The sequence below is a fragment of the Hyperolius riggenbachi genome, chromosome 12 (genome assembly GCF_040937935.1).
Source record: "Hyperolius riggenbachi isolate aHypRig1 chromosome 12, aHypRig1.pri, whole genome shotgun sequence".
NCBI classification, from domain to species: domain Eukaryota; kingdom Metazoa; phylum Chordata; class Amphibia; order Anura; family Hyperoliidae; genus Hyperolius; species Hyperolius riggenbachi.
In genome coordinates this window covers 161,922,295-161,935,974 of record NC_090657.1, presented here as the reverse complement: position 1 = coordinate 161,935,974, position 13,680 = coordinate 161,922,295, and the positions used below count along the sequence as shown (strand labels likewise).

The following is a 13,680-nucleotide window of genomic DNA, read 5'->3' as shown; positions in this document are numbered from 1 at the left end:
ATGCGGTGGGAAACTGTGTGATATAGCGTAAATATAAGTTATAACAGCAAATAATATAAAACCTTGATTCTGATTGGGTATTGTGTTTTTACCCATACCGCCCTCTCATCACTGAAGCTTCTGGGAAGTAATGGGGTCACTGGGTTCCAGTGAATGTATTGGCTGCTCTGTCCTGTGACCAAAATGGCCTCTTGCACTATAAAGACAATGGCTAAAACTTACCACAGACATGTGAGGGAGGGAGCTGCTATAGCTGGATTGTTTTTAAAGGCTGTTCTGTGTTTCACTTACTAATCAGACACTAATGTGCATCTAGTGCAGTCTCAGATCCTATCTAGTGTGCTTATTCAGACCGGCAGCCTGCGCGTCCATCCCAGGCTGGCAAATGGCGCACCCGTCCCAGGCCGGTGCTGTACGATTGTGCTGCCTAGAAATTTACGCTGCGCTGCATGCACAGTATGATCCTGTACTGTGAGATTTCCTACTATTTTATGCAGCGGCCTATATCTCCACAGCCACGCCTCCTTTACTCCCCAAATTTTGAAGGTATGGAGGGGACCCTCAGAACTACCTTTGTGCCAAATTGTAGCCCCCAAAACCTGCTGGTTCTCGATATAGGTTTGTTTGACCTATCTTGGGAACCCGTGGGGTTTGGGAGCTGCAATTTGGCACAGAGGTAGTCCAGAGGGTCCCCTCCATATGCTCAACATTTGGGGCGTGTAGGAGGCATGGCTGCGGAGATAATGGATGTAATTAATTTAAATTTGCCACAGAGCATGTGTATAGCTCAGACACGGAAACCAGCTCTAAAGGCCCGCAACAAGCACGCCTGTCCCAGCAACCTGCACGCCTGTCCCAATCGTTTGACTTAAAGGACCACTATCACGAAAAATTTTAAAAATGTAAAATACATGTAAACATATACAAGTAAGAAGTAAGTTTCTTCCTGAGTAAAATGAGCCATAAATTACTTTCCTCCTATGATGCTGTCACTTACAGTAGATAGTAGAAATCTGACAGAACTGACAGGTTTTGAACCATTCCATCTCTACATGGGGTTTTTCAGCAAGGCTTTTATTCTTTATAAAGACATTCCCTGAAAAGGATTTATACTCACCACACACTTTTTTTGGCAGTTGGACTGAGCAACTGCCATTCACTAAGTGCTTTTTAAACTAAACAAAACCCTGAGAATTCCCCATGAGGAGATGGGCTAGTCCAAAATCTGTCGGTTCTGTCAGATTTCTACTACCTACTGTAAGTGGCATCAACATAGGAGAAAATACATTTATGTCTCATTGTACTCCGGAAGAAACATACTTCTTATTTGTATGTGTTTACAATTATATAAAATTTTAAGATTTTCCGATAGTAGTCCTTTAACTCCCTGGCATTCAATTTTCCCAGGATTTCTGTGCAAAAAGTGATAAAATTTATTTTTAAAACTTTTTTTCCCTGTAACTTGCCAAAATGTGTCAAGCAAGGGTCTAGTATACAGTGCAGGAGAGTATTTATGTGTATGCACGTTTATACTGTTCACAGCATGTTTTTATGGACGGATATATCTGTCAATACCGCTAGGGAGGTTAATTGATAAAGCCAGGGTCTGAACAATATTATTTAAGCTTACGAGTGAAGAGGTCATCTATATTCTATAAATACATCAGATTAGATCTGAAAAGAAATGCGTTCTAATAGTTCTCAGCCCACTGCACCTCTAGCTCGGTATCGCACCCTGCAGTGAAGAGTTTCGGTGCCCTCGCTCTCCTGCCTTACGCTCCTCAACCACCCGTGGAACTACCCACTTTATCTTACTCAGATCAGGTTTTTCTGAATTATGATCTAACAGTGAATGACACGGATGTAATTTTTAGTACTTTTTTTATATACTGTACCTGCAAAGGTAGAATTCTGCTTTAAAAACAAATGCTGCAATGGCAGCTCCCGAATTTCTATCCCAACAGGTTCTCTTTAAATATCTTAGCAACAAAACACAATAAATAATATAACCCTGGTACCAGACCAGGTTCAATTTAGGCACATTATTTTTCTGAATATTTATGCATAATATATTTAAAACTCATTTTTTGGAATGAGACTATCCGGAAGCGATTCGATATGTGCACCTTAGAAACAACGAAAATCGCTGAAATACAAAGAAAAAAAAAAAAAGCACTGGCTCCACATGTGACACAGCAATATTACAAAAATATACACACGAGTGAACAGTGCTAGTTATTGCCTATAGTGACTGCCTAGGACTATTTACACACCTACGTTTGTTTCTTGGCGGCTGAACACACAATACGGACACAAGGCAGAATTATCTGCAGCAAAGGGGACGTTTCCTGGGTTATTCGAAGGGCCAGCCGCCCCGAAGATCTCATTTCTGGGTGGAGCCACGGCTCGCGTCTTGTGACGTCTGCATGGGATTTTTTTCACCACTGTGCCGCTTTAAACACTGAGTCAGTGGCACAGAACAAGCAAGCATGTAATCCCGAACCACTAATTTGTTTTGTGCCAGTGAGCAATATGGCGGCCAGGGAAATGGTACTTTCTGAAGCTCAGACAACGGTAACTTCCGTATTTCTCTCATGACAGGTTTTCTTTACAGTCTGCTAGGCAGAGGGTTTAAAATCAACCTAAAGAGCATCGCAGAGTTAAAGTGGTTCTCCACCTTTGTATTCCTGTATCATACAGAGCAGGGATTGGCTGACTTCCACTGTACTGCACTGAATACAACAGTGATTGACTACAGGGAAGAGTAACAACCCTATCCGAACAAGGAATCCACCCAAGATGAGGAGTTTCGCTTTACATGTGCTTGTTGATGCATCCTATAAAAAGGATTGTCCTTTAGAGAGTAAGAAATAAGGGAAAGGCGAGGCTCCTGCAATTGGACACACGTCACATGACCTATTCTTGTCCAATCAACCTTCCGGGCATCAAACAACAAAGATGCTAAGGGACACACTAGAGAACATCTTTCATCCAGCACAGGTTAAAGGTCACATGTTAAAAGGAGACTGTGTAGAGATTCTGATTGGCTCATCCATCTTGAACTGTATTATACAGATGACTGAACTGATCAATGCAAGGAGTTACCTCAGCCGAAACAGCAAAATTGCCCTTAAAAATTACACGACGGACATTTTATGTAAAAAATAAAAAACTGGGATTGGCAGGAGCCTAAGGGAGGAGGATTTTCCCAATGTGCAATTACGCAAAGATCAGAAAAATACAAACTATTCTCAGTACTTTGATTGCAACCTGCAGTTGTGCTTGCCTGTCATGTATTAAACACAACATAACCACCCCATGGCTGTTGAGAGCGACCCAGCGACGCCACGGATGCCGGCGCGGTGTAACCGGCCTCAGTCTCTGCAGAGAGCACTACTGCTGCTTGGTCAGGCGTCTGAAATGAGGTAATACTTGGGCCTCGGGGAGGTAGAGCGCCAGCTCCATCGCCACCAGCACAGTCAGCTCAAACGCCACCAGGTCTCGTCTGTTGGTCCGGAAGCGCTCTTCAAGCTTCTGTAATAACACAAGGTGGTAAAAATATTTACTGAGGAGCACAGAGGAGATACAAATACACAAAGTTCTTTATTCACAGCAGGAACTTTAAGAAAGCATTGAACTTCATCTCAATCAGTACCCGATATCCCCTTTCCCACAAGAAATCTTTATCCTTTCTCAAATAGATCATCAGGGGCTCTGTATGGCTGATATTGTGGTAAAACTCCTCCCACAGTGTCATATCAGAGCCCTGACAGCTTCCTGGCTGTGAACACCGTTGCATTTTGTGAGTGAGTGACCCTCAGGCTCACAGTGGATAAAACAACATGAACAAATTACTTGGCGAGTATCAATCTCCTCTTAATCTCTCTTCTAATTTTGCAATGTTTTGATGTATTCCCCCCCCCCCCCCCCTTACTTATATCTTTTGGTAAAGTTCCCCCTTGACTTGTAATTTTTGCACACCCCCCCCCCCCCCCTTCACGCAGGTACATGGCCAAATACATTACCATACAAACTGTGTATACACAGCCAGAGCCACCCAGCCCTTTAACCCCAACCCAATATTCTTTATTAAAGTGAACCTAAACTCTTGCACAGGACAGAAGGAAAACAGAGAAATGTACCCTGTATGTATTTAGAGTTTAGCCTGCCTAATTCCCTCTCATCTGTGACTAATCACAAATTGTAATCTGATCTCCCCGTGTCACATGACTGCCTATAGCAGATAAGCCCATTTGAAAGCACAGGCTGTAAACAATATGTCTGCTGCCATTAATCAGGAAGTAGAAACTGCAGATTTATTGTAGGATTTGTATCGGCTGTAACAAAATAAATGTTTTTTGTTTGAAGGTTATTATGCTGTTTATCTTTTAGAGCAGAGAGGACATTCTGAGTTCAGGCCCGCTTTAAGTAGATCTTCTTTTATATTTAGTAGGACTCTGACAATTTTAGTGCATTTGTAATGAAAATATGAATCTATCAGATACCAACGCCATAATCATGCGCCATGCTAAATTCACGACACTGTATATTTTAGGATTCTACAAACTTGGCACTTTGCCTTGATTCATAAAAGGCTGTGTGATAAAAAAAAATCTGGACGTTAAAATACCGCATTTGGTATTTTAGACTTTGGTGTTCTAATTTATAAAGATGTTCACAGGTGCGGTAGAAAACTTCAATAGACAATAACAAGTAACAGCAGAGCAGCGTGAAGCGGTCTGTGTTGTTCCATGCCGTTCCACGCAGTGACGGCATTTCAATAATAAGTGGCATCCCGACATCCCGTTAGAATGTACGTTTGTTATACTGCCTCTGCTCACTCTGAATCTATTAGTCTTTCTTAACATTTTGATTTAACTGCCACAGCTTAGATTAACTTCCAGGAGACATTACACATTCCATGCTTAGGTGATTTCCCCACTAGCTCCTCCGCATCTTCAAATAGAAACCAAAATAGTTAAAGCGGCCAAAGGGCTCCAGGAGAAAGTGCTTTTGCTACCATCTCTCTGCCGGGGCGGTAGAAAAGCTGGAACCTCCCGAGAAGCCTGCACAACCATTCAGCGGGACTTGCAGGAGACAGGGGCTGCTTCTATCCCTCTCTGCTTGTGCGAGTCACAGCTGGCTTCCCACAGTCTCCGTACTGATTTCGCCACACCAGAGGTGCTGTTAATTTTTGGGTTTTTTACAGCATGTTGTAGTCTTTATGAATTGACATTTACTGACATGCTTTTAGGTACTTACCGCACAAGTCAGTAATTTACCTCACTGCTCAGTAATTTCATGTTTTCATACAGTAACAGCCTTTATGAATTGACCTTTTCCTAAGTGCTCAGCAAAATCAGCTGTTTTCTGCATTACCGTATGCAGTAATGTTTTATGAATTGAGGCCTTTGAAAACAAAAATTTTTTTTTTAGGAGACCTTAGTCGGTAAGGTTTGTTTTCTTGGTGCGTTTGCAAATGGTAAACGCCAGCTCTGGCTGCCAGGAGTGCGATTTGAGGACCCGAGCCTGGTAGTGAAGTTAATTGGAAGTTAAAATGCAGGCGTGTTACTGAAACCTGGGCTTGAGACAGGATGTGGCTGGCTCTAGGATGCAGCTGAACCCCATGAAGTGGCTCATAGTCACCCTGTGTGTGAAGCAAAGCCTCAGAGAAAAAAGGTCCCGTCATACTCACATCCAGCAGATGCTTGAGTTCCGGCTTCTTGAAATCGCTGCTGATCTTGGCAGCCAGGAGGACACAGGCTCCGACGCACAACTTGCGGTTCTGCTTATTAACCTTCCCCTGCAGCACCAGCTTCTCAAAGTAGACGTAGGACATGGCCACTGTCACCGGCTCCAAGTTACACTCCACGGCCACGTTCCTCATCTCACGCTTCAAGCTGATGGGAAAGAAACAGGGCAGAGAATTACGGTGTCAGAAATACAGCTTTATTATTAGGAAGTGGACATGTTTAACTGGAACCTGAGCAGAGGCATAAAAAAAAAAAAAAAATCTGGACTCACCTGGGGCTTCCTCCACCCTCTTTCCTCGTAGCCCACAAGGTCCCCCGGCATCCTCTAGGTCCCTTTCTCGGTCCTGCTGGTGGCTCGGGTAATTTCGGCTGAAGTCGCCGTAAGCGTCCTGTGCGGTTCTCTAAAGACTGAACCACGCATGTGCAGGACACTTATGGCGGCTGGCTTTATGATGTGTCGGGTGCGCGCATGGGCCACACAGGCGGATTACCACAGCTGCAAGCGCAGAAGGTACCCAAAGAATTCCGGTGGACCTTGAGGACTATGGGGGCTGGAGGAAGCCCCAGCTAAGTACAGATTTTAATTTATGCCTCTGTTCAGGGTCTCTTTACATTGGCATGACAGGGCTGGTGCCCGATCGGCACTGCACCGCTTGCTGGCCGCCTCTTCCACCTCTTTAACAGCCGCTAGGCATTATTTTGGGGGTAGGGCTTATATTTCGAGCATGCTTGACATTCCAGTTAGGGCTTATTTTCAGGGTGGGGCTTAAACGTACAGGATAACAGTGGTGACTGAAGTCGGGTGTTTTTCTCACCTGCGGATCTTGCTCAGTGTGAGCTTTACATGGGGAAACTTTTCTTTGAACATCTCATTCATATCTTTCTTCAAGTCAGATGGTTTCACATATTCAATGACTGTTGTCTGGCATGAGTAGGAAAAAACAATCAAGTTAAAGAGGAACTGTAGCGAAAACATAATGAATGAAAAATTGCTTATGTTCCTTACAATATTCCTTTATAAATTAGTCAGTGTATACCCATTGTAAAATCCCAGATTTTCATCACAGGCGGCAACATTTTTAGTCCCGGCAGGTGCATCACTGCGGAATGTTTTGTTACTGAGAGTTCCAAAGCCAGTGAAAATAATGCCTGGCCTCCCAGAATGCTCTGGGAAAACTCTGTATAGCTTATCCACCTGGGTGTTACGGACGAGCTCAGCTCGTCCAGTAACACCGCAGTAGATTGCTCAGGCCCTGGTGGGCCGATTTGCATATTTATTTATTTATTTTTTTTAACCCATTCGCGTTGCGTCGTTTTCACGTGAGAAATGTTCACCTCCCATTCATTAGCCTATAACTTTATCACTACTTATCACAATGAACTGATCTATATCTTGTTTTTTCCGCCACCAATTAGGCTTTCTTTGGGGGGTACATTTTGCTAAGAGCCACTTTACTGTAAATGCATTTTAAACAGGAAGAAGAAGAAAAAAATGGAAAAATTCATTATTTCTCAGTTTTCCACCATTATAGTTTTAAAATACATGCCTCCATAATTAAAACTTACGTATTGTATTTGCCCATATGTCCCGGTTATTACACCGTTAAAATTATGTCCCTATCACAATGTATGGCGACAATATTTTATTTGGAAATAAAGGTGCATTTTTTCCATTTTGCATCCATCACTATTAACAAGTTTAAAATAAAAAAAATAGAAATATTTCATCTTTACATTGATATTTAAAAAGTTTAGACCCTTAGGTAAATATTTACATGTTTTGTTTTTTTTAATTGTAATGTTTTTTTTTATAGTAAACATTTTATTTGGGTAGTTTTGGGAGGGTGGGAGGTAAACAATAGATTTATAATGTAAATGTGTGTTAATTTTTTTTTTTACTTTCAGTTGTAGTATTACTTTTTGGCCACAGGATGAGTTTGTTTACATGACGTCACTCTAAGCGTAACACACGCTTAGAGTGACGCATCGGGGAGGGAACAGCCAGAAAAAGCACAGCTTCCGAGAGAAGCTGTCGCTTTTTCAGCGGGGGAGAGGAATCAGTGATCGGGCACCATAGCCCGATACATTGATTCCGTGGCTACCGAATCCGCGGCCGGGAGTGCGCGTGCACGATCGGCCGCGGGAGTGCTCGGTAGCGCGCATGGTTCCTGGACGTAGTTTCTACGTCCAGGAACCAAAATAGGTTAAAGGGACTCCGAGCAGTGCAGAAACTATGGAAAGATGCATATCATTTTAAAGCTCTCTTTCTCCTCTTTCCAATGATAAATAAACCGCCGCCCTGCGCCTTTTAGTTTTCGCTATTGAAATTGCAGCGGCCGCATTTTCGATCGCGAAAATAGAGAAAACTAAAAAGGCCTAAAGTCAGCAGCTCCATTCTGCTGAATGGAGCTGCTGACTTTGAGAAAAAGTCGCCCTGTGTAATACAATGTAACTATGGAAAGATGGATATCATTTTAAAGCTCTCTTTCTCCTCTTTCTGGCGACACCTAAATCATCACCCTACGCCTTTTAGTTTTCTCTATTTTCGCGATCGAAAATGCGGCCGCGGCAATTTCAATCGCGAAAATAGCGAAAACTAAAAGGCGTAGGGCGGCGGTTTATATATCATTGGAAAGAGGAGAAAGAGAGCTTTAAAAGGATATGCATCTTTCCATAGTTTCTGCACTGCTCGGAGTCCCTTTAAACACGCAGCTAGCACTTTGCTAGCTGCGCGTTTTCCAACTTGCCGCCGATCCGCCGCGAAAGAGGCCCCCCCCCGACCCCTTGAGCAGCCTGGCCAATCACCACCAGGCTGCGCTATGGGGTGGATCGGGACTCCCCCTGAAGTCAGTCCAATCGGGGGAAGACCTTCAGGAAATCCGGTTCAGAACGGGATTTCCTAATGGGTATTATTGCCGGCGGCGATCGGAAGGGTGGGAGGGAGCAGGGAGGGGAGAATCATGTAGCTAGCGGTAGGATAGCTACATGTAAAAAAAAAATTAGTTAAAAAACCCTCTCAGCGCCGCACATAATCAAAACGCCAGGGAGGTTAACAGCCTAGGCCAAGCATCACTGGGAGGCTGGGACGACATACCAATATACAGCAATATGTATGTATGGATGGATGGATAGGAGAGAAAGTGTTTTTGATGCTGAAGCCAGGAAAATTACAGTAAAAGTGGGCATCCTAAATACTTTACCACATTCTACTGTATGTCACTACAGGGCCTCTTTAACAGTAGATGACACTTGATGGGCAGTTAAAGGTTGCAATATACACTTTAATGGAGCTAATAGCTGGCAGCACTGGGCTCGGCACATACTGGGCAGCAGTGATGTGTAAAGCCTGTAGTTTAGTGAGGACTGTGGCAGTGTACACAGCGGTGTTCTACATAGTAAAACACAAATAAAGGGAAAGAAACCGAGCGCCCCACTTGTATAATATGTTATGGTAAGGGAAAAGGAGTAATGACATCCTCTGATGACGGCGGAAGGCCAAAACCTGGTCAGGAAGGAGAACGGACGTTCTCTAAACTACAGTCTGGTGGACTTTCTCAGCACTTGGCACTGTACTGGTTCTTGTGCAATAGTGTATTGATGCATTTTAAAGCAAAAGGGTGCAGCGTGCATGGGCCCACAATGCGAGTTTGTTTTATTATACTGACCCCGAGATGTTGCAATAAAGTGTATCCCCCGTGTATGAACTTAGCCCTGACTCCTGCATATATGTTTTTGGTGACGGTCACTGTCTCCAGTATTGAGCTTAACCACTTGAGGACCACAGTCTTTCTACCCCTTAAAGGGAAGGTTCAGGGAAGATAAAAAAAAAATTAAAAAATCCATATCCACTTACCTGGGGCTTCCTCCAGCCCGTGGCAGGCAGGAGGTGCCCTCGGCACCGCTCCGCAGGCTCCCGGTGGTCTCCGGTGGCTGACCCGACCTGGCCAGGCCGGCGGCCAGGTCGGGCTTCTTCTGCGCTCCATTCTGCGTTTCACGCCGGCGCACTTACGTCATCGGACCTCCTCCGGGCTGTACTGCGCAGGCTCAGTGGTTCTGAGCCTGCGCAGTACAGCCCGGAGGACGTGAAACACAGAATGGAGCGCAGAAGAAGCCCGACCTGGCCGCCGGCCTGGCCAGGTCGGGTCGGCCACCGGAGACCACCTTGTGCCTGCCACGGGCTGGAGGAAGCCCCAGGTAAGTGGATATGGATTTTTATTTTTTTTTATCGTCCCTGAACCTTCCCTTTAAGGACCAGAGCCTTTTTTTCCATTCAGACCACTGCAGATTTAACGGTTTATTGCTCGGTTATACAACCTACTATCTAAATGAATTTTCCCTCCTTTTCTTGTCACTAATACAGCTTTCTTTTGGTGCTATTTGATTGCTGCTGCGATTTTTAGTTTTTATTATATTCATCAAAAAATACATGAATTTTGTCAAAAAAATGTTTATTTTTAACTTTGTGTGATAAAATTTGTCAAATAAAGTAAAGATTTCTGTATACATTTTTGTCCAAATGTATTGTGTCTTTGATAAAAAAAAAAAAAAAAAAAAACATTCAGTGTATATTTATTGGATTGGGTAAAAGTTATAGTGTTTACAAACTATGGTGCAAAAAGTGAATTTTCCCATTTTGAAGCATCTCCGACTTTTCTGAGCACCTGTCATGGTTTCATGAGGTGCTAAGATTCCAGGATAGTATAAATACCCCCCAAATAACCCCATTTTGGAAAGAAGATATCCCAAAGTATTCACTGAGAGGCATGGTGAGTTCATAGAAGATTTTATTTTTTGTCACAAGTTAACGGAAAATGCCACTTTCTGACAAAAAAAAAAAATGAAATCTGCCACGGACTCACCATGCCCCTCTCTGAATACCTTGAAGTGTCTACTTTCCAAAATGGGGTAATTTGTGGGGTGTGTTTACTGTCCTGGCATTTTGGGGGGTGCTAAATTGTAAGCACTCCTGTAAAGCCTTAAGGTGCTCAGGGCTCTTTCACATTAGAGCAGACTTTGTGCGTTAACGCAAACGGAAGCCGTTTGCGTTAACCAAGGTAAGATGAAAGTCCATAGACTTTCATTTTACCTTTCACACGACGCTGCGTTTCGATGCGTTGCGGTTCCGACGCACCCGGGCGCAGTTTTTCCTCCAACTCACCCGGCAGCCGGCGTTTTCCGTCGGGTTTAATTACCAGCTACCGCCGCTGATTGCGTCGCACCGCAGATACCCGACGACACGCCGCAGGCAGACAACGCGTGCAGGAGAACGGCTCCTGTTCGCGTTGTCTGATGTGAAAGAGCCCTTATTGGACTTTGGGCCCCTTAGCGCAGTTAGGGTGCAAAAAAGTGCCACAAATGTGGTATTGCCGTACTCAGGAGAAGTAGCATAATGTGTTTTGGGGTGTATTTTTACACATACCCATGCTGGGTGGGAGAAATAACTCTGTAAATGACAATGTTTTGATTTTTTTTTTTACACACTTAATTTACAGAGAGATTTCTCCCACCCAGCATGGGTATGTGTAAAAATACAAAAAATAATATCTTCTATGAACTCACCATACCCCTCACGGAATACCTTGGGGTGTCTTCTTTCTAAAATGGGGTCACTTGTGGGGTTCCTATACTGCCCTGGCATTTTAGGGGCCCTAAACCGTGAGTAGTCGTCTTGAAACCAAATTTCTCAAAATGACCTGTGAAATCCTAAAGGTACTCATTGGACTTTGGGCCCCTTAGCGCAGTTAGGGTGCAAAAAAGTGCCACACGTGGTACCGCCGTACTCAGGAGAATTAGTATAATGTGTTTTGTGGTGTATTTTTATATATACCCATGCTGGGTGGGAGAAATATCTGACAATTTTTTTTTATTTTTCACACAATTGTCTATTTACAGAGATATTTCTCCCACCCAGCATGGGTATGTGTAAAAATACACCACAAACATTATACTACTTCTCCTGAGTATGGCGATACCACATGTGTGGCACTTTTTTGCACCCTAACTGCGCTAAGGGGCCCAACATCCTATGGGTACCTTTAGGATTTCACAGGTCATTTTGACTACTCCTCACGCTTTAGGGCCCCTAAAATGCCAGGGCAGTATAGGAACCCCACAAGTGACCCCATTTTAGAAAGAAGACACCCCAAGGTATTCCGTTAGGGGTATGGTGAGTTCATAGAAGATTTTATTTTTTGTCACAAGTTTCCGCTAACTTGTGACAAAAAAATAAAAGCTTCTATGAACTCACCATACTACTAACAGAATACCTTGGGGTGTCTTCTTTCTAAAATGGGGTCACTTGTGGGGTTCCTACACTGCCGTGGCATTTTAGGGGCCCTAAACCGTGAGGAGTAGTCTGGAAAGCAAATGCCTCAAAATTACCTGTGAATAGGACTTTGGGCCCCTTAGCGCACCTAGACTGCAAAAAAGTGTCACACGTGGTATCGCTGTACTCAGGAGAAGTAGTATAATGTGTTTTGGAGTGTATTTTTACACATACCCATGCTAGGTGGGAGAAATATCTCTGTAAATGGACAATTGTGTGTAAAAAACAAAATAAAAAAAATTGTCATTTACAGAGATATTTCTCCCACCCAGCATGGGCATGTGTAAAAATACACCCCAAAACACATTATACTACTTCTCCTGAGTACGGCGATACCACGTGTGACACTTTTTTGTAGCCTAGGTGCGCTAAGGGGCCCAACGTCCTATTCACGGGTCATTTTGAGGCATTTGGTTTCTCGACTACTCACGGTTTAGGGCCCCTAAAATGCCAGGGCAGTATAGGAACCCCACTAGTGACCCCATTTTAGAAAAAAGACACCCAAAGGTATTCCGTTAGGTGTATGGAGAGTTCACAGAAGATTTTATTTTTTGTCACAAGTTAGTGGAAAATGACACTTTGTGAAAAAACAATAAAAATCAATTTCCGCTAACTTGACAAAAAAAATAAAATCTTCTATGAACTCATCATACACCTAACGGAATACCTTGGGGTGTCTTTTTTCTAAAATGGGGTCACTTGTGGGGTTCCTATACTGCCCTGGCATTTTACGGGCCCAAAACCGTGAGGAGTAGTCTGGAAACCAAATGCCTCAAAATGACTGTTCAGGGGTATAAGCATCTGCAAATTTTGATGACAGGTTGTCTATGAGGGGGCAAATTTTGCGGAACCGGTCATAAGCAGGGTGGCCTCTTAGATGACAGGTTGTATTGGGCATGATCTGATGGATAAGAGTGCTGGGGGGGGGGGGGGGGGGGGGGGGGGGGTGACAGGAGGTGATTGATGGGTGTCTCAGGGGGTGATTAAAGGGGAAAATATATGCAATCAATGCACTGGGGAGGTGATCGGAAGGGGGTCCGAGGGGGATCTGAGGGTTTGGCCGAGTGATCAGGAGCCCACACGGGGCAAATTAGGGCCTGATCTGATGAGTAGGTGTGCTAGGGGGTGACAGGAGGTGATTGATGGGTGTCTCAAGGTGTGACTAGAGGGGGGAATAGATGCAAGCAATGCACTGGCGAGGTGATCAGGGCTGGGTTCTGAGGGTGTGGGCGGGTGATTGGGTGCCCTAGGGGCAGATAGGGGTCTAATCTGATGGGTAGCAGTGACAGGTGGTGATTGATGGGTGATTAGTGGGTGTTTAGAGGCGAGAACAGATGTAAACAATGCACTTGGGAGGTGATCGGACGTCGGGTCTGCGGGCGATCCGATGGTGTGGGTGGGTGATCAGATTGCCCGCAAGGGGCAGGTTAGGGGCTGATTGATGGGTGGCAGTGACAGGGGGTGATTGATGGGTGGCAGTGACAGGGGGTGATTGATAGGTGATTGACAGGTGATCAGTGGGTTATTACAGGGACGAACGGATGTAAATAATGCACTGGCGAATTGATAAGGGGGGAGGTTTGAGGGCAATCTGAGCGTGTG

The 13,680-nt window shown here is 44.3% G+C and overlaps 2 protein-coding genes across 4 annotated transcripts in view; both read right to left on the bottom strand.

The window, feature by feature from the left end:
• The window catches only part of LOC137541564 (small ribosomal subunit protein eS21-like), a 235,382-nt gene that overhangs the window by 62,292 nt on the left and 159,410 nt on the right, over window positions 1-13,680 (bottom strand). The window lies entirely within an intron of this gene.
• CABLES2 (Cdk5 and Abl enzyme substrate 2) overlaps window positions 3,259-13,680 on the bottom strand; it is a 54,020-nt gene continuing 43,598 nt past the window's right edge. For both annotated transcript variants that reach the window (XM_068262611.1, XM_068262612.1), the window contains 3 exons: window positions 6,569-6,675; window positions 5,696-5,900; window positions 3,259-3,534 (listed from right to left, as the gene is read on the bottom strand). In XM_068262611.1, coding sequence (XP_068118712.1) covers window positions 3,394-3,534; window positions 5,696-5,900; window positions 6,569-6,675 — 453 coding nt within the window. In that variant the 3' untranslated portion in view covers window positions 3,259-3,393. The remainder of the gene's footprint in view (window positions 3,535-5,695; window positions 5,901-6,568; window positions 6,676-13,680) is intronic.